Below are 22,096 nucleotides of genomic sequence, written 5' to 3' on the forward strand. Positions count from 1 at the left end.
CCTATGACAGCTTTGAAACTTCATCCAGGATGGCTGCTACAGGCATGAGTGCTCGCAGATGGGCCTGGCTGAAGGCCTCAGACCTAAGATCAGAGATACAAGAAAATCTCGCAGACCTTCCTTGTACAGGAGATAATCTCTTTGGAGACAAGGTACATGAGGTGGTCTCACAATTGAAAGAGCCCTCGGAAACTCTACATCAGCTTTCCTTTCTTCTGTCAGAATCCCAGCCTTCTATACGTAGCCCTCCCAGGAAAGATTCCAAAAGGCCATATTACAGACCACGGAGATACTATCCCCCAGCAACCTGTGGTAGGTCATCAAGGCCTGCGCAAAGGGCACAAGTCCGACAACCAAGAGCACCTAGAGCTCAGCCTCCACCATAAACAGGCCCGGCCTCAGGGTGGTCCCTCTCAGGATATCCTCCTGAGGGCGCTGTCATCTGCCATCGGCCCAGGGATTCACAATTCACCTCAGTGTCATCCCTTATACTACTAGAGCGGTATTATTTGACTGTGGGAAGGCAATCCACCACAGATCATTAACTCCGCCTATGGAGTATTACAATTGTTAGCTGTTCCCCTTGGCAGGGTGATCCATAACAGATTGCTAACCCTCTGGCGAACTTATAGCAGATTGCCACTCTTAGTAGCAGGGATTGATAACAGATTGTTAACTCCTCCCTCTCCAGGAGGAGATCCATAACAGACTACTAACTCCTCTCTCTACAGGAGGAGTTCGATAACAGATTGCTAACTCCGAGCAGCAGAATATAAGAGATTGCCAACTCCTCCCCTCTGGGGAGCAGATCCCCAAAAGATTGCTAACTCCATGAATCCGGCTAAAAGTATTGGAGAAGAATTGGAGAAACAGTTACTCCAGTGATTCTGGCTAAAAGAATTGGAGAACACTAACTACAGTGAATTCAGTTTTCAAGAAAAGTATTTGGAGAAGCAGTACTCCTGGGGATTCAGCTAAAGGTATTTGATGTCTGTAGCCCATGGACCCGGCTCATCTTTCTGCCTTGCAGGCTATTCCGGGCCTGGCTCAACGCCTCTCAGAACAGCTAGAAACCTTGGAGAAACGTATTGCAGCTTTCCACCAACTTCACACACACAGAAGGCTCAAGGCACAGCTTCTATACAAGAAGGACTGATACCAGAGGTAATTTTGAAATCAGCTGTTCCACTGGTTGCGCCTATTCGATTCTCTGGAGAACTGCAAAAGACTCGGGGTTTCTTGAACCAGTGCAGCTTACATTTTACTTTACAACCTTCATTGTTTCCCACAGGCTTCTCTAAGACCAGCTACATTCTGTCTTATTTGGATGGGAGAGACTTGTCGTGGGTATCTACCTTGTGGGAATGCAAGGACCTTATCTTGCAGGACATAGAAGGATTTATGGACTTGTTTAAATCCATTTTTGATGACCCTGCTCATATGTCTGTTGCTAGATTTGCTTTGGTGGACCTGAAGCAAAGCAACATATCTCTGGCGGAATTTGCCATTGAATTTAAAACTCTTGCAGCGGAACTTCGCTGGGACCCCAGATGCCTGAAGACATTCTTTTGCAGAGGCCTGGACACCCACATAAAGGACGAGCTGGCTGCTCGTCAGACACCTGACTCACTGGAAGATTTAATAGCCTTAGCTACTCAGATCGATTGGCGGCTCCGAGACAAGGTGAAGGAACTCCGGCCTAAGGTGCTACCTGGGTTGAAGCAAACCAGTGCTCCTGCATTATGAGGGGATACAGCACCTCCTGCTGTGGAGAAGACGGAACCGAAGGAACCTGGTCATGGTCACTTGACCTCTAAAGAGAGAAGATATAGGAGGAAGAACGGCCTATGCATGTTCTGTGGTCAGCCAGGTCATGATGTTTCTGTCTGCTCTATTTGTCCGGGAAACGGACAAGCCTGAGTCCCACGGGAGGGACTGTTCTTGGGGCTATACAGCAATATCTCCTCCACTCTCTCGTCCAGTCTCTGTGATCCCTGAACCAGTGACGGTTCAAACCTCTGCCCTGAAGGACTCAGGGGCAAGAGGCAACTTTAATCTCAGACATTTTGTGGAAGATCTGAGAAGTCCATTCAGCAAATTTGAAGATCCACTATTGTATCACAATTTGGTCTTGGATGGTTGTTTTTATCACCACTTCTTTTGAGGATCTTATCAACATCACCAGCAGTTTTTCTTTTTACCTGCTGTTTTTCATAGCGGTTGCTATGCGTGCCATAGCTAGGTGGCGCTCTACATCTTTAATGTCTTCCTGGATTACAAATTTGAGATGTCCACTACGATCTACCTACTCAGAAGTTGTGCTGAAGGTCTTAAGCACTGTTGATTCCAAAGAAGATGAAGATATCTCTAATTACCAGCCTGGCTGTCTGCTGATGCTACCATCAGTTCCAATGAAGAAGACATCTCTAGCTACCAGCTTTCGCAATTGGTGCTTTCGGAAGTCATGCCCAATTACCTATGGCACTGTTGATTCCGAAGAAGAAGATATCGCTGACTATCAACTTACGTTTGGTTTACTCAGAAGTCGTGCTGGAGGTTTACAGCACTGTTTGATTCTGGGGATAAAGATATCTCCAGTCATCAGCCTGATCATTTTGCTGGTATTGCCATCATCTCTCTTCCAGCATCCTGCAGAAGAACCAAACAGAAGTGGATTCTGGACAAGTTTCTACATCACCACTTCCACTGAAACCTCAGTGACGTCCACGGCAGCCCTCTCATTTGCTGCTGACTTCATTACACTCTGCAAGATTCTTCAAATCTCAACTTCATCTGCCTTCGAAATGAACTCAAGAATTTAGAGATCCTGGATGTTGAACAGAGGCTGAGTTTTGTTTGCCTGAAAAGGGCTTCGGCCCCGAAACCATCTTTGGGAGCCTCAGACCTATTGGATAAAGAGATGCTTCATCAATTCCATCTCACGCATCCTTGGTACTTAATCTGGTACCCGAAGAGGAGACTGCCCTTTGAAGGGGGGTACTGTTGAGTTCGTGCCTGTTCTTGCCCTCGCTCCACCCTCTCTACCTTTGTGGCGAATCATCCTTCGGATCTGAAGGACAGATGCTGCCGCGGCTTCTCCTCGCCATACTTCCTGGAATCCCCGGGCTGGCCTGACGCTGCGGATCTGCCATGTTCCTGAAGACGTAAGGGCGCGCCTGCACTCCAGAGTTTGTACCGGCAAGGGCGCGAACCTCAGGGGTGTCCCCCGTAGTGACGACATCCGCTTCCACCTTAAAAGGTCTTTGCTTGCTATTTCGAATCGCGTTAGCAAGGGGAATTCTTTCTCGGTTGCTCTGCCTCCACCACCTTACCCAGGGGTACCCGCTCCTCGGGGGCCCTGCTCTCTCTCTTTTTGATTTCAGATTGCTAAGACGGGATCCTGTACCCGCTCCACGAGGGCCTAAGTCCCTGAATGCTCAGAAGACTCCTTACTACCTGGAAGCTATCGCAGACGAGAACACAGTGAGTTCTATTACAGATAGAACCGGTACTTGCTTCACGAGGGCTTATGTTCCTAATCTCCGAAGACTTCCTTCTGTCTACGAGGTTATCGCAGGTACGGAGATCGTGAGTCATTATTGTAAATTGCAGATAGGAACCGGTACTCGCTCCATGAGGGCCCATGTTCTTAAATCCCTTCTCAACTCTCTTCTATATTTATTTATTTATTTATTTAGATTCTTTTGATATACCGATACTCAAGACTAGTGTCTTGAGTATCGATATATATCAGAAGTATCGGTATATATCGGTATATATCAGAAGCTATTATATACCTTTATCTGGCGCAGTACTATTATAGATTGCAGATAGGAACCAGTACTCGCTCCAAGAGGGCCTTTGTTCCTAAAACCCTCCAAAGACTCTCTTCTATTCTACAAGTCATCTCAATCACAGATATTGGGAGTTCTCATTTCAGACTGTATATAGGAACCAGCACTCGCCTACGGCTCCCTTTCCTGAATATACTGAAGACTCTGTTGCATAGAAGCTATTACAGATATCTACAATTGTGAGTGTATCATCTACTACTGGTTATGTATCCAGCATACCCTGTCTACTCACTACTTAAAGTCTCTCTCTACAGCTCAGCAACCCAGAGACTGCAATTCCAGTATCGAAGGGACGTCAGCCCTGCCGGGCACATCAGCTCACTACTGCCACCTCTGGTGGTTCTACTTCCTTTTTAATAAAGAACTATCTGTGTTTGTCTCCAGACTCCAGCCTAGCTGGTGATCCCTCTCAGGATATCCTCCTGAGGGCGCTGTCATCTACCATCGGCCCAAGGATTCACACTTCAACTCAGTGTCATCCCTTACACTACTAGAGTGGTATTATACGACTGCCACTCTGTGGGAAGGCAATCCACCACAGATCATTAGCTCTTCCCCTTGGCAGGGTGATCCATAACAGATTGCTAACCCTCTGGCGGACTTATAGCAGATTGTCACTCTTAGTAGCAGGGATTGATAACAGATTGTTAACTTCTCCCTCTCCAGGAGGAGATCCATAAATGCTTGCTAACTCCTCCCTCTACAGGAGGAGGTCGATAACAGATTGGTAACTCCGAGCAGCAGAATTATAAGAGATTGCCAACTCCTCCCCTCTGGGGAGCAGATCTCCAACAAGTACAGAGCAGGGTGACCAAAATGGTAAAGGGAATGTATTGGAACCCCTATGAGGAAAAGCTAAAGAGGTTAGGGCTGTTCAGTTTGGAGAAGAGACGGTGGGGGGGGGGGATATGATAGAGATCTTTAAAATCATGAGAGGTCTTAGAACGGGTAAATGTGAATTTGTTATTTACTCTTTCGGATAATAGAAGGACTAGGGGGCACTCCATGAAGTTAGCAAGTAGCATATTTAAAACTAATTTGAGAAAATTCTTTTTCACTCAATGCACAATTAAGTTCTGGAATTTGTTGCCAGAGCATATGGTTAGTGCAGTTACTGTAGCTGGGTTTAAAAAAGGTTTGGATAGGTTCTTGGAGAAGTCCATTAACTGCTATTAATCAAGTTGAGTTAGGGAATAGCCACTGCTATTACTGGCATCAGTAGCATGGGATCTACTTAATTTTTGGGTACTTGCCAGGACTTGTAGCCTGGACTGGCAACTGTTGTAAACAGGATGCTGGGCTTGATGGACTCTTGGTCTGACCCAGTATGGCAATTTCTTATTTTCTTATGAGCATTTCAGAGAATGCCACTCTGGAGGTTCTGGATTTCAGATTTCTACCTAAAATCCTAAATTGGCTTCTAGAACCTCTCTCCCACATTTTCCTATGTCGTTGGTGCCCACGTGAACCACAACAGCTAGCTTCTCCCCAGCACTGTCTAAAATCCTATCTAGGTGACGCGTGAGGTCCGCCACCTTCATACCAGGCAGGCAAGTTACCAGGCAGACCTCACATCCACCATCCACCCAGCTATCTATATTTCTAATAATCGAATCACCAACTATGATGGTTGACCTAACTCTTCCCTCCTTGGCAGTAGCCCTGTGAGACTTGTCCTCGGTGTGAGAGGACAATACATCACCTGGAGAGCAGATCCTTGCTACAGATCACTTCACATTACATCAGGATGGTGCTCTCCAAGGCAGCATCGGGGCTGCCAGTCTGGATTTGGGACTTGGATACTATTTCCCTGAAGTCTCATTAATGTATCTTTCTGTCTGCCTCAGCTCCTGCAGGTCAGCCACTCTAGCTTCCAGAGATCAGACTCGTTCTCTGAGAGCCTGGAGATCTTTGCACTGGGTGCACACATACAACCTCCCACTGGCGGGTAAAAAATCATACATGTGATACTTGATGCAAAAGACTGGAAAGCCCCCCTCTTGCTGCTGGGCTGCTGGCTTAATCTTAATTTTGTTGAGTTCCTAGTTAAGGTTAAGTTGCTATGGGAGTTGGAGTGTGTGCAATTAGAGTCCTTTAAATTTATAGGTGTATTCTCAATAAGGGCTGATGCAATAGTATGATTTAGATAAGAACCTGATAGATTTTTAATGAGAACATGTCTCTTTTCTATAAATCAAGGGATGAGCTAGGGGTGGGTGGGAGGGAAAGACAGACACTAGAATTAACTCAACGCACAATTAAGCTCTGGAATTTGTTGCCAGAGGATGTGGTTAGTGCAGTTAGTGTAGCTGGGTTCAAAAAAGGTTTGGATAAGTTCTTGGAGGAGAAGTCCATTAATGGCTATTAATCACGTTTACTTAGGGAATAGCCACTGCTATTAATTGCATTAGTAGCATGAGATCTTCTTGGTGTTTGGGTAATTGCCAGGTTCTTGTGGCCTGGTTTGGCCTCTGTTGGAAACAGGACTCTGGGCTTGATGGACCCTTGGTCTGACCCAGCATGGCAATTTCTTATGTTCTTATGTCCCACACAAACTCTAAAGAATATACCCCACTATTTCACCTCTCTCCAAACTTTTTTATGTTCTAAGATGTCCCAGAGCTATACTTACCAGTCCTCTTCAACCACCAATAAGTTGATCTTCTAGGAACAGTATGCAGATGAGCCTTCTGGTCCTCTTCTATTGCAAAGGGTGCAGCGCCTCTGTAAACTAGGGCTGTCACTATCTCACATACTTTCCACAAATGAAACTGTACATTTGAACTATTTATATTGTCTCTCTGCTGGGGTGCTTGTGTCCATCTCTCTAACTCCTGGGAGGGAGCTTGCCACTGTTTCCTCATCATGGTACAAACAGTCTGGTCAGACAGGGAATTCTAGTGGGGAACACCAAATCACAAAAAGATCCTGCTCGAGTTCTGGTCCCTTTAAATGGAGAGCTGGTTGGGAGTCTCCAGATTTTAATGTTTAATCCCATATTCTCTTTCCACTTTGTGTGACTTCTCAGAAGGAGAAGTCTGATATTTCCAGTCTTGAACAAAATTATCCATCTCCTAACTCCAATTCTGTGAGAAGGGGTGGGAAAAATCCTCCACAATAATCAAGAAGGGGAAAATTCAAAATAATCTAAAAATCCCACACTGGGTGGTGCTGTCACTGGTTTTGCTTCCTCCAGGGAGTGGAAGGATTGTTCACAGGTCTCTGGCCCCTGCTACCTGGATTTGGGGGGGGGGGGGTTACCCCTCTCCAAAGCAACAGGGTGTTTCCTAAAACAAGAATATCAAAAACCTGACCAATATCTCCAAAAATATCTCTCTCTTCAAAAATGAGGCAGATCTTCTCACACAGTATACTGATGAGGAATCTCCTCTAAATGCAGGAAAAATACCAAGTTGGGTTAGTAGGCCCAAACTCAGCAGGGTAAAGGAAAAATAGCTCCTTTCTCTTTAAGAACCAATTCAAAATGACCACGCTCTCTATACTAACTCCCCCTAGTGCCCTTGGGATAACTAATCAAAGTCAGCTCACTGGAGAGACTGAAAAGGAATGGAAAATCACACTAAGCTGTTATTAGTCCTGATGGTAAGGCACCTGGCCATCTAGTGGCTGACCAAAGGGTCAGCCACATCTGTTATTTCTATATCTAGTGGCTCTAAAGTAAATGTATTCTTATAAAATATCATGTTCTTCTCTTTCTTCTCCAGAAAGTTTTCTCCTGTTATTTGTATATAACAATTCACTTTGACTTGTTTTTCCTGCTGTATTTTCCAATCTACTGAGCCCTTCAGTCCAAACATAAATGTTATGTTGTAAGGAATTTTAAAAGTTGTTTGAATATTTAACTTTTCAAAATTGTTAGAGGGACCTCTGACTTCCCTAACTTTATTTTTTTTATTTATTTTTGGCTTTTCTATACCGACGTTCATGTAAAATATACATATCACAACGGTTTACAATACAACAAAAACATTCGCTCAGGGCGATTCAAAGAACAGAGATGGCTTTTAATAGGGATGTGAATCGTTTTAGGACGATTAAAATTATCGTCCGATAATTTTAATATCGTCTTAAACCGTTATGGAACACAATACAATAGAGATTCTAACGATTTATCGTTATAAATCGTTAGAATCGTGAGCCGGCACACTAAAACCCCCTAAAACCCACCCCCGACCCTTTAAATTAAATCCCCCACCCTCCCGAACCCCCCCCAAATGAGTTAAATAACCTGCGGGTCCAGCGGCGGTCCGGAACGGCAGCGGTCCGGAACGGGCTCCTGCTCCTCAATCTTGTTGTCTTCAGCCGGCGCCATTTTCCAAAATGGCGGCGAAAAATGGCGGCGGCCATAGACGAACACGATTGGACGGCAGGAGGTCCTTCCGGACCCCCGCTGGACTTTTGGCAAGTCTCGTGGGGGTCAGGAGGCCCCCCACAAGCTGGCCAAAAGTTCCTGGAGGTCCAGCGGGGGTCAGGGAGCGATTTCCCGCCGCGCCGGAACCCTCGCTGAACGACCTCCTGCAGTCGATCTCCTGCCGGCGCCATTTTCCGTACGAAAACGATTCGCGGCGGGAAATCGCTCCCTGACCCCCGCTGGACCTCCAGGAACTTTTGGCCAGCTTGTGGGGGGCCTCCTGACCCCCGCGAGACTTGCCAAAAGTCCAGCGGGGGTCCGGAAGGACCTCCTGCCGTCCAATCGTGTTCGTCTATGGCCGCCGCCATTTTTCGCCGCCATTTTGGAAAATGGCGCCGGCTGAAGACAACAAGATTGAGGAGCAGGAGCCCGTTCCGGACCGCTGCCGTTCCGGACCGCCGCTGGACCCGCAGGTTATTTAAGTCATTTGGGGGGGGTTCGGGAGGGTGGGGGATTTAATTTAAAGGGTCGGGGGTGGGTTTTAGGGGGTTTTAATGTGCCGGTTTTTCGATTTTTCGATTTTTCACGATTTTTCACGATTTTTCACGATATTTTACCCCCCCAAACGGCAACAATACGATTCCCTCCCCCTCCCAGCCGAAATCGATCGTTAAGACGATCGAGGACACGATTCACATCCCTAGCTTTTAACATTAAAACAGATCATAACATAACATAAACCTTATAAAATAACGTAAATACAAATCATCTCAGAGTGGATGGGATGAGAACTGGATAAAACAACGGAGATAACAAACTGGGTTGTGGTGTCCGCATGGAAAGTTTACTTGAGAGAGAAAAGTGTCTATGTCTGTTATTATTTGTCTGTTATTACTATGTTATTACTATGTTATAACTATGTCTGTTATTATTTGAAGTCATTTTGAATTTGCTCGCCGATCTTCCAGATCAGTAAATACTTTCTATTCTAGACCTGTAAGTTCATTTTGAAAGGGACATTCTCACAGGACAAGCAGGATGGTAGTCCTCACATATGGGTGACATCACAGGATGGAGCCCAATCACGGAAAACTTCTGTCAAAGTTTCCAGAACTTGGACTGGCCCCTACTGGGCATGCCCAGCATGGCACTAACCCTGCAGCCAGCAGGGGTCTCTCTTCAGTCTTCTTTTTTCCGCGCAGCAGTAGCCTCGCGGTAAAGGAGCTCTACAGAGATTCCTGACAGGAATTTTCCTCACGGAATTACTAAAAGTAAATTTGCCCCACAGGGGTCCCTCCTTTAACTTTTTTCAGACCGCGGCACTCCAGTAAGTTTTTACCCATTTTCCGTCGATTACCGTCGAATTTGGCCCTCGTGGCCTACTGGCCGTCGACCGTACCGCGGCTCGATTTTTTTCAATGGCCATGGCGTCGGGGTTCCCTCGGTGCCCGGACTGTACTCGCACCATATCCATCACAGACCCTCATAAAGTCTGTGTTATGTGTCTAGGACGTGAGCACGATGTTTTGACTTGCACCAAATATGCCCTACTGACACCAAAAGGTCGCAAGGCCAGAATGGAGAAGATGGAACTTCTCTTCAGTGCTCAAACCCCGACTCCGTCCATTGCATCGATGTCGTCAGAGCCGGCACCATCAACTTCACGCCAGCATCGACCACCGGCCAGTGACCGCCTAACATCGACGACTTCTTGGCCTTCGACACCCTCTACTTCCCCTCAAGACCGAGGGGATCGAAGGGAGAAACATCGCCATCGGCACCGAAAGAATGAGACCATCGAGAGAGCGAAATCATCGACCTCGCCATCATCCGAGCCGCCATTGAAGAAACCCCATCCAGAAAAGGCACCGACCATTTCTGCGACCGGGTCAGCGAGGCAACCCTCACTCGACAGGGGATCAGGAGCCACAACTCCGCCTTTTTTTTTTTTTAAATTCTTTATTTATTGATTTTAATACATAAACAAAACAATATCAATTTGCTTATACAGAAATATTGTGTATTCTTAATCACAAAATATTAATAAACTTATTATCCCTCTGCTACCATTTCAAGGAAATTTTTTATAGGTAATAATAAAATTAAATGTCTTACAGAAATGGCCGTGGGATAAATTGCAATCCTTTTCCAATTAAACACTCTTCAGCTATTAAGAAAAACACAAACCTAGCAGATTAAATCAGATCCATGGGGGGAAAGAAAAGAAATCTTTTAAGAAGGATACATTTGAAAATATTTATACTTAAACTGGTGCACGTAACAGCAGTGTCCTATTTACTTTCACTGGACTAGTGTGTTCAGTCTCCTGGCCTGTATAAACTCTTTTAACTGTTCCACTGCAAAAAATACAAAGCGCTCATTCCCTTTCGTAAGAAAACATTTACAAGGAAATAATATTTTTACAGTATAACCCAGCCCTATAGCCTCTTGTCTGAGGTTCAGAAAACCCCGACGTCTGGCTTGAGTAGCTGGAGCTAAATCAGGGAAGATCTTAACTGCAGCCTCATGATAATTCACAGGATATTTCCTAAAGTATTGTTTCATCACAAAAGCAATATCCTTAACCGTTATAAATGAAACTAAGAGTGTTCCTCTATTTATCACGTTCAGTGTTGAGTCTTCCAAAAACTCCGTTAAGTTCCCACCAAAGGAAACATTAGGGGTATTTCCTGAGCGTTTTGACACAGGAAGGAAAAAACAAGTATTTATCGAAGGTAAATTGGTTTCAGCAATCTCCAGCTTTTCTAAAAGAAATGTTTTAAGGGTAGTGTAAGGGATTTCTCCCACTACCCTGGGAAAGTTAATGAAACGCAAGTTCAAATACTATCCAGGAGGATGGAATTTGTTGAAAAACAACTCCGCCTTTAATGTTGGTCCCTCCGGCTGTGCCTCTGCCTCCTTCTTCTGTTCCGGAGCCGCGGCTGCTTCCTCCAGGTCTCCAAGAAGAACTGGACCAGATGGTTCAGGAGGCCATCGACAAGGCAATGCAACGACTCCAGGTTCCTCCGGCACCGACACCGGTACCGTTTGCAGAACCATCCACCGACCCGATTCCGGCAGCATTGGCACTGCTGCGCTCCAGGATGGAAGCGCTCATTGCCGCTCTTCCACTGATGGATCCTGGGTCCCCGATGGTGCCGGTGCCCTCCCCACTTTCATTGTCATTGGGAGGAGAAACACCGTTCCGCATCCCTCCATCGGGAGTTCTGCCTCAGCCATCGATGCCGATATGTCCCTCACCACCGATCCAACCATCGGTGCCGATACGTCTGTCGGTGCCACCGAGCCATCCATCGTTGCCTGCGCCGGTGCCTTCGATGCCTTCATCGGTGCCTCCGATAATTCCTACGATTCCTTTGGAGCCTAGACCAGGACCTTCAGGTATTCCACCACCCTGTCCCCCTCTAATTCCTCGAGGGACCGGTGCTGATCCCTACGACACCTGGATCGATGATTCCTCTCCAGACACTGATGATTTACCTTCACCACCTTCACCCACTGAAAATAGGAAGCGTTCTCCTCCGGAGGACTTCTCCTTTATACATTTTGTGAAGGAAATGTCTGAATTGGTCTCCTTCCAATTGCAGACTGAACAGGTTGATAGGCACCAGATGATGGAGTTACTCCAATTCCTGGATGCCCCCAAGGTAATAACCTCCATTCCTATCCACCAGGTTCTTCTGGATCTCCTGAAGAAGAACTGGGAACATCCTGGCTCCATTCCTCCAGTCCACAGGAAAGATGACACTACGTATTTGGTGCAGTCAGCTCCAGGCTTTCAGAAATCACAATTGGATCACCACTCTGTAGTGGTGGACTCTGCACAGAAAAGAGCAAAGAGGTCAAAGCCTCACTCTTCTGCTCCCCCTGGCAAGGAACAAAAGTTCCTAGATGCCATAGGTCGCCGAGTCTTCCAAGGGTCAATGCTCATCTCTCGGATTGCCGCCTATCAGCTCTATATGGCCCAATATAACAGGGTCATTTTTAAGCAGATACAAGACTTGTCGGACTCCCTGCCTCAGCAATTTCAAGAACAGCTACAAACCCTAGTAAACAATGGTTTTGAGGCAGGCAAGCATGAGATCAGGACATCTTATGACATCTTTGATACTTCTACTAGAGTATCTGCAGCTGCTATTTCGGCAAGAAGGTAGGCCTGGCTCAAGTCTTCTGACCTTCGCCTGGAAGTACAAGACAGGTTATCAGACCTGCCTTGTGTCAGAGATAATCTGTTTGGCGAATAGATTCAACGGACGGTGGCAGAACTTAAGGACCATCATGAGACCCTAAGACCCTAAGACAGCTCTCTCTGATGCCTTCCAACTATTCTTCTAAGCAGCCCTTCAGAAAGAACTCTAAAAAGTCTTTCTTCCGCCCGAAGAAGACTATCCGCCACCAGCCAGATCCCGTGCCACGAGACCTTATCAAAAACCACAGTCTCGTCAAACATGTAAACAAAAGCCACAAGCAACTCCTCAACCAGGGCCTGCTTCAGGTTTTTGACTTCCACCTAGAGAGGAGCAGCCAGATTCCACTGCCTCACATACCAGTGGGAGGTCGATTGTGCCACTTCCACAACATATGGCACACAATCACCTCAGACCAATGGGTACTGGCAATAATTGCTCAGGGTTACCATCTGAACTTTCTCTCCCTGCCTCCGGACTCCCCACCTCTACCGAGGTGGAGAACATCCGATCACTCCATTCTTCTGGATCAAGAGGTCTCCCTCCTTCTCCAGTCCAAAGCAATAGAACCCATACCATACTCTCAGCATGGCCTAGGGTTCTATTCCCGGTACTTTCTAATCCCCAAAAAATCGGGAGGCGTTCGTCCTATTCTGGACCTACGGGCCCTCTACAAAGAGGAGACTGGCTCTGCTCTCTAGACCTCCAGGATGCATACACTCATATTGCGACAACTCCATCTCATTGCAAATACCTGAGGTTTCTAGTAGGCCCCAAGCACTATCAATACCGAGTGCTTCCATTTGGCCTAGCTTGTGTGCCACGAGTCTTCACAAAATGCCTCATAGTAGTTGCAGCCTTCCTCAGAACCCAAGGTGTTCACGTCTACCCCTACCTAGACGACTGGTTAGTCAGGGCTCCCACTCAGCAAGCTGCTCTGTCATCACCTCAATCTAACCTTACACACCTTCATTTCATTAGGATTTCTCGTCAACTACAACAAATCCTATTTAATCCCATCTCAAACCTTGTCGTTCATTGGGGAAGACTTGGACACCTTGCAGGCAAAGGCTTTCCTGCCTCGACAGTGTTACGTTCGTGCCTGCTCTTCGCCCTCGCTCCACCCTCTCTACCTGTGTGGCGACTCCCTCCAGGTCTGAGGGACAGCTGCTGCCGCAGCGTTTCCCTTCTGTGTCTCTCCAGAATCCCCGGGCTGGCCTGACGCTGTGGATCCGCCATGTTCCTGAGGACGTAAAGGCACGCACTCCAGAGTTTGTACAAGCAAGGGCGCGAACCTCGGGGGCGTTCCCCCGTATTGACGTCATCTGTTTCCAACTTACAATGTTTTTGCTTGCAACTATGAATCGAGTTAGCAAGGACTCGAATCATACTCTTCTTGGTTACGATTCGCCCAAGCTATTCTGCTTTCTTGTACTTACTCAGGGTACCCGCTCCTCGGGGACTCCGCTTTCTCTCTTGATTTCAGATTGCTAAGACGGGATCTGGTACTTGAGGGCCTCTGTCCCTGAATGCTCAGAAGACTCCTTACTGCCTGGATGCGATCGCAGACATGAACACTGTGAGTTCTATTACAGATAGGAACCGGTACTCACTCCACGAGGGCCTATGTTCCTAATCTCTGAAGATTCTCTTCTGTCTAAGACGTTATCGCAGGTACGGAGATTGTGAGTTATTATTTGCAGATTGCATATAGAAACCAGTACTCGCCTATGGCTCCTGTTCCTGAATATACTGAAGACTCTCTGTTGCATAGAAGCCATTACAGATATCTACAATTGTGAGTGTATCATCTACTACTGGTTATGTACCCAGCATACCCAGTCTACTCACTACCTATAGTCTCTCCTTACAGCTCGGCAACCCAGAGATTGCAATTCCAGTATCTGAAGGATTTCAGCCCTTTCATGCACATCAGCTCACTACTGCCACCTCTAGTGGTTCTACTTCCTGTCTAATAAAGAACTATCTGTGTTTGTCTCCATACTCCAGCCTAGCCGGTGGTCCCTCTCAGGATTTCCTCCTGGGGGCGCTGTCATCTGCCATTGGCCCAAGGATTCACCAATTTCCATTAAGTGTTTTTTCCTTACACTATTAGAGCGATATCATACAGACTGCCATTCTGTGGGAGCCAACCCACAACAGATCATTAACTCCGCCTACGCAGTATTACAAACTGCTAGCTCCTCCCCTTGGGGAGCAGCATTGAACAGACAGTGAGCACTAACTCTCGTGTCTCTTGCTCACCAGCTGCAGTCTCAGCATTCTGCGACTGCACGCCAATTTCTCATCCTCCTGGGACACATGGCGTCCTCATTCCACGTCACACCAATGGCCCGCTTGGCCATGAGACTCATGCACTGGCCTTTAAGGTCACAATGGACTCAATCCATTCAGCCCCTGTCGACCATCTCTTGCCTGGTGGAAAAATCAGATCAATATCCTCCAGGGCTTGCCCTTCCAGGCTCCAGGCCCTCAAATCACGCTCACCACCGATGCTTCCAACCTCGGCTGGGGAGCTCATGTGGCCAATCTGCAAACACAAGGATCTTGGTCTCCAGAGGAAGCCAAACACCAAATAAATTTCCTAGAGCTTCGAGCAATCAGATATGCTCTCAGGGCTTTCCAGGATCGCCTCTCAAACCAAGTCATCCTGATTCAGACGGACAACCAGGTGGCTATGTGGTACATCAACAAACAGGGAGGCACAGGCTCCTTCCTTCTGTGTCAGGAAGCTGCGCAAATATGGGTGGAAGCTCTCTCCCATTCGATGTACCTCAGGGCCACCTATTTGCCGGGAGTTGAATTGTGTTGGCAGACAAGCTGAGTCACGTCTTTCAACCGCACAAGTGGTCTCTCAACCCCTCGGTAGCAAACTCCATCTTCCAACAATGTGTATATCTTCGGATAGACCTTTTTGCGTCTCCTCACAACTGCAAAGTAGAGAACTACTGCTTTCTCATTTGCAGCAAACGCTCTCAGCCCAGAGACGCATTCTCCCTTTCATGGGCAACCGGACTGCTCTATGCATTCCCTCCACTTCCTCTTCTCTCGAAGACTCTCGTGAAGTTACGTCAGGACAAGGGAACCATGATCCTGATAGCACCTCACTGGCCACGCCAAGTGTGGTTTCCAATACTTCAGGATCTCTCCTTTTGCAGGCGCATTCCCTTAGGAACGGACCCACTTCTGATCACTCAAAACGAAGGGTGCCTACGCCATCCCAATCTTCACGCCTTGTCCCTGATGGCCTTTCTGAACCAGTTTCCCGTGTCTTGATTGCTTCACGGAAGCCTTCCACGAGAATGTCTTACTCTTACAAATGGAAAGGGTTCACGTCATGGTACTGTTCTCAGTCCCTTGACCCTTTTTCCTGTCCAATCCCGAAGTTTCTGGACTATCTCTGGCATCTATCAGAGTCAGTTCTTAAGACTTCTTCCATCAGAATGCATGTCAGTGCGGTAGCCACCTTCCATAAAGGTGTTGGGGATGTCCCTATATCAGTACAACCCCTTGTAACACATTTTTTGAAGAGCTTGCTCCACATCAAGCCTCCACTACGTCCTCCGGCCCCTTCTTGGGACCTTAATCTGGTTTTAGGTCGGCTCATGAAACCACCATTCGAGCCTCTTCACTCTTGTGAACTTCGACATCTCACATGGAAAGTGATTTTCCTTTTGGCTATCACTTCAGCTCGCAGAGTTAGTGAATTAGTTACCTATCCGCCGTACACTAAACTTCTGCAGGACCGGGCAGTACTCCGCACTCACCCTAAATTCTTACCTAAGGTAGTTTTGGATTTTCATCTCAATCAATCCATCATACTGCCTACCTTTTTTCCCAGGCCCCATGCCAATCCAGGAGAACAGGCTCTGCATACCCTTGACTGTAAACAGGCTCTAGCATTCTACCTAGACTGTACAGCTGCCCACAGGGAAAGCACTCAATTGTTTGTTTCTTTCCATCCTAACAAGTTAGGGAAGCCTGTGGGTAAGCAGACTCTCTCCTCCTGGTGGACTGAATAGCCTTTTGTTTATCAGCAAGCGGGCATTCCATTTCAAGACCGTGCTAAAGCACACTCTGTGAGGGCCATGGCGACTTCAGTAGCACACATGCGATCGGTGCCGCTTCCTGACATTTTCAGGGCTGCAACCTGGAGTTCTCTCCACACCTTTGCAGCCCACTATTGCTTGGACAAAGCCGGAAGACAAGATTCTATCTTCGGCCAGTCTGTCCTTCGTAACCTATTTACAACGTGACGTAACTACACCCTTCCACCTGCCCGGTGGGGTTCAGGATGCACTCTACCAAATTCCACCCCAGTTGTTGTGCCTGTTGCACGCCTTTGGGTACATTTGGTGATTGTTCGGACATCCTCAGCTCGATACCCATATGTGAGGTCTACCATCCTGCTTGTCCTGTGAGAAAGCAAATGTTGCTTACCTGTAACAGGTGTTCTCACAGGACAGCAGGATGTTAGTCCTCATGAAACCCGCCACCCCGCGGTGTTGGGTTCATAACGTTTTATTATTTTATTTTTCAGCACTGCCTGTAGCTTTTAAATAAGACTGAAGGGGGACCCCTGCTGGCTGCAGGGTTAATGCCATGCTGGGCATGCCCAGTAGGGGCCAGTCAAAGTTCTGGAAACTTTGACAGAAGTTTTCAGTGATTGGGCTCCATCTTGTGATGTCACCCATTTGTGAGGACTAACATCCTGCTGTCCTGTGAGAACACCTGTTACAGGTAAGCAACATTTGCTTTACTTGAGTACTTGCCCTTTGAAAATGTTAAGTGCCTGCAGAATTCACAGGTGCAAACTTTCTGCTGAGAAGTACATGCAGGAATAGCCCCAGCACTACCCTGCCTCCAGTTCCTCTTTTTCCTCATAATTTTGGAAGAAATTTTTGGAAGGAATGTTTCTGTGGGTATAAAAATGTTTGTTGAAAAACCTTCCAGAAATTGCCCCCATTGTTAATAAAATCTAGTTTGATGCCTACTCATTTCTACAGATATAGGTTATGCCATTTGACTCTAGCCACTATTGGCTGTGATATTCTCTGCATTTTATCTTTAACATTGACTTCCTTTTTGTTCTTTTTTGTTTAGTATGATGAGTGCAAAATATATTTGCATTTCCGTCGCTTGCCACATGAACTTCGATGCCGTGTTCTTGAACATCTACATAATAAGTTTAAAGGAAAATGGTTTGATGAAAGAAAAATACTTGAAGAGATTTCAGAGTCATTGAGACTGGTGTGTTGAAATAATGTCAATTAGAGTCTGATTCACTAAGATTTTTTTACATTCTGTGTCTATGGAAAAAAGAGCATAATGAATCAGGCCATTAATGCATGGTAGCAAAGAGTTCTTCAAAGTTTACTAGAAATACTGACCATGGCATATAGGTGTTAAGACGTTAGTGCTGTGTAAGACAAATAATGAGACCGCAATCATCTCCTGCAGATATAGGTGTAAAGTCTAGGCATTTACTGTATAATAAAGAATAAAGGGAAGATGGGGTATTTATTCAGCAAGCAGAAGACCATCTTGCCACCACTTACCTTTTCACTGACATTTTTATTATACCAAATATTTAGAAACATAAACCAGAAATGAATCCAACAGCTAATTGCTAGACATTGCTCTATAGTTTCACTTACTTAGGAATTTGATTTACTAAGCTATTTTCCCATAGACAGAGAAAAGCATTAATAAACCAGATTCTTGGTCTTCCTTATTGATCAGGTGCATTCTGCTTCATTTAGAGCACTAACCATTCAAAAGTTAACTTTTCATGAAAGTACAGTTCTTGAGGGTAAAACAAGAGATAAAGTAGGATCTATGGGACTGGAACAGGACAGGAAAATGGATAGACTAGATGGGCTTTTCAGTCATCTGCAATATGTAATATTTTTATCCCAGGACAAGCAAGATGCTAGTCCTCACATATGGGTGACGTCATTAACGGAGCCCTAGCACGGGAAAAACCTCTGTCAAAGTTTCTAGAAACTTTTGACTGGCCCTGTGAGGCCACTGAGCATGCCCAGCATGCTATGATATTCTCTGCCATGGGTGTCTCACTTCAGTCTTCGTTTTTCCGCGCCGCTGGATAGCAGCACGGACACCGGAGCCCCCTGAGAGTACTCTGTTTTCTATAATAACATAGTTGTTTTTCACAAATTCTCCCTCACGGGATCTCACTTGTCTCACCTCACCGGCTGGTGTAGTAACTTAGCGTTAGTTTTTGAATAAACGCTATTTCATTTTTCAGTCATCGACGGCCGTCGATGATACCATGGCGTCGAGGTTTAAAAAATGCCCGACTTGCAATCGAACAATGTCGGTTACTGATCCGCACTTAGAGTGCGTTCGATGTTTGGGTGATCAACACGATATTTCATCGTGTGAAAAATGCCAAGAAATGACACCCAAAGGATGAAAACTGCGCCATGAAAAGATCCAGCAACTCTTCAGCTTGCAGTTAATTCCCTCTCCATCCACTTCCAAGAAGTCCTCACCAGTAGGTTCTCCTCAAAAAGTTTTGTTAAAAAAGCGCCAATTGGAGACTTCGGAAGGAAAATCCTCGCCTACGCCATCGACATCATCGATACACTCAGTGGTAGAGGTAAGGCCCAAACATAAACATCGCCACCGACATGCCTCGGCCTTACCTTCGACACCTATCCGTGAGGAACCGATCGAAAAGCGGCCTAAACGTATCAATACTTCGATGCCTGATAGGCCTACCAAGGCAGATACACCGCAAACAGCATCGTCTCCACCTACACCGCTGTCTGCTCCGATGCCGCAGAACTTAAACCGCATTTATAAAGGAAGCAGTCCTACAGGCTATAAAGGAAAGTTTACCGGTGCCTGCACCGATGCCGGCAACATCGCTGATGCCGGTGACATCTGACTTGTCTAAGACGTCACCGATGCTGGCACAACTAGTGCCGATGACTGAGTTACCAACGACACTGATTCCGGGAAATATCCCGATACCGGGCACCGTCCCGATGCCGGTTACTGTCCCAATGCCGGTCACCGTCTCGGTGCCAAACACCGTCCAGTTCACAAGCACTGCAACGGATTCTTTCCTGAAACCAGGATCCTTTCTGATACCGAGGGATATATCGATGCAGCGTACAACAGCTTTCTCATCGATATCTACATCGATGCCTTCTATTTCTTCCAGTATGGCATCGTTGTTACCCTCAAATCAGATTCAGACATCTACGATGACGCGTACCGGATTTTTCTCGATGCCATCAGTTCCTGATCCAACCTCCACGATGCCATCGATGCCACAGACAACATTGTCGATGCCAGGTCCTTCTGGGGATACAGTATCGGCTGAATCGGCCTTCTATTCAGCAATCCATAAAAAATATCAAGATTTACTGGATTCTTTACTGGCAAATCCAGTAGAACAGGACTCTTCTCCTCCAGAACCCATTCCAGGACCATCTAGGGTGGTTCCTCCTGCTCCTGGGAAAACACGACCACACACTCCAGATTATGACACATGGAGTGATTCACAGTCAGACACTTCTGAAACCTTTATGTCTGATCCTTCTCCACCACACCCAAGAAAGCAGTCCCCACCAGAGGACCTTACCTTTTCTGCCTTTGTTCAAGATATGGCTGACTCTATCCCTTTCAAGTTAGAGTCTGAGCAGGATCTACGTCATCAGACCCTTGAGATATTGCAATTTGTTTATCCTCCCAAACAAATTATGGCAATACCTATACATGATTTTCTCCTTCAACTTCAACATAGAATGTGGGAACATCCATGTTCAGTTCTTCCCATGAATAAAAGAATGGACTCAACATACTTAGTCCAATCTGCACCAGGATATCAAAAATCTCAATTACCACATACTTCAGTGGTGGTTGAATCCGCACAGAAGAAAGCAAAGAGAACAAGAGTGCATTCTTCTAATCCTCCTGGGAAAGACAACAGTTTTCTGGATAATCTAGGTTGTAAGGTATTCCAGGGTGCTATGCTAAATTCCAGAATAGCAGCTTATCAGCTATATAACACCCAATACCAACGAAACCTCTGGAAGCAGATGGAGGATTTCATTCCATCTCTCCCCCAAGAATACAGAGAGTCAGCACAAAGCCTCGTCCACAAGGCTTTTGAAGCTGGAAAACATGAGGTACGAGCTGCATACGGATGGGATACGGATGGGATACGGCAATACCAGGCTATAACTTGTTAAGGAAGGACAGAGAGGATAGGAAAGGGGGAGGAGTGGCTCTATATGTCAGAAACAATATCCAAGCATCTGAGCTGCAAGGAAGATGGGGCAAAGAAGAAGCACTATGGGCCGACTTAAAAAAAGATGGGGCATCCATTTTTATTGGAGTGGTTTACAGGCCTCCAAACCAAAAGGAAGAGCTGGACAGAGATCTGATTGAAGACATCCACAGGATAGCAAAGAAAGGAGAAGTGGTGATCGTTGGAGACTTTAATATGCCAGATGTAGACTGGAGAATCCCATCTGCAGAATCTAATAATAGTAGAGAAATAGTAGATGCCCTGCAATTAGCTTTGTTCAAACAAATGGTAATGGAACCCACGAGAGAAGGAGCTATACTCGACTTAGTGCTCACTAATGGAGATAATGTCTCAGACGTCCAGGTGGGTGCCCACCTCAGCACCAGTGATCATCAAACGGTATGGTTTAATATCACAAAAAGGACACGGAAAAGAAGCACAAAAACCCAAGTTTTGATGTTCAAAAACACAGACTTTGATGAAATTTATTTATTTATTTTTTTTTAAGGTTTTTTTTTATACCGGCATTCAAGAACTCGTTCTCATCATGTCGGTTTACAGAAAACAGGGGTGCAGAAATATAACCAAAAACATAACTAAACGTGGAGAAGAGAAGCAGTTACAATTAACAAGGGATCATGAACTGGGATTATAAGAAATAAAAGAGATAGAGGAGGATAATTATATACAAGTGTACAATGTAAATAAGGAGTTCTCTATAAATACAAGAGAACAAAATAAATATGGAGTCCATTATATACAGCTACTTAGCATAGGAGTCATTGATGGATCTTGTTAGGTGGAGTTCGGGAAGGCTTGCCTGAAAAGCCATGTCTTAAGTCTTTTCCTAAACGTTAAGAGGCACGGTTCGTTTCTTAGATCTGGTGGGATAGAGTTCCATAGCGGAGGGCCTGCTGTTGAAAGGGCTCGGTCTCTCAAGGTTCTGTGATTAGTAGTTTTTACGGGTGGAACAAGGAGGCATCCTGTGTAGGCTTCCCTAGTCGGTCTTGTTGATTCGTGAACACGGGGAGGAATTTGTAGGTCGATTGTGGTGTGTTGGTGAATGATTTTGTATAATAATGTGATGGATTTGTAAATTACTCTGAAGTGGATTGGTAACCAGTGGAGGGCTTGAAGGACTGGAGAGATGTGGTCTCTTTTTCTGGTGTTTGTTAGTAAACGTGCTGCTGCGTTTTGGACCATTTGGAGTGGTTTTGTATATGAGGAGGGGAGGCCAAGAAGAGTCGCGTTGCAGTAGTCTAATTTGGAGAAGATGAGGGCTTGGAGAATGGTTCTGAAATCTTTGGCGTGGAAGAGTGGTCTTATCCTTTTTAAGACTTGCAGTTTATAGAAGCAG

The 22,096-nt window shown here is 46.0% G+C and overlaps 1 protein-coding gene across 1 annotated transcript in view; it reads left to right on the forward strand.

Moving 5' to 3' along the window:
- The window catches only part of LOC115088438 (potassium/sodium hyperpolarization-activated cyclic nucleotide-gated channel 1-like), a 312,950-nt gene that overhangs the window by 79,229 nt on the left and 211,625 nt on the right, over positions 1-22,096 (forward strand). Inside the window, exon 5 of the mRNA XM_029596713.1 lies at positions 17,559-17,705. Coding sequence (XP_029452573.1) covers positions 17,559-17,705 — 147 coding nt within the window. The remainder of the gene's footprint in view (positions 1-17,558; positions 17,706-22,096) is intronic.

The sequence above is a fragment of the Rhinatrema bivittatum genome, chromosome 3 (genome assembly GCF_901001135.1).
Source record: "Rhinatrema bivittatum chromosome 3, aRhiBiv1.1, whole genome shotgun sequence".
In the NCBI taxonomy this organism is placed as follows: domain Eukaryota; kingdom Metazoa; phylum Chordata; class Amphibia; order Gymnophiona; family Rhinatrematidae; genus Rhinatrema; species Rhinatrema bivittatum.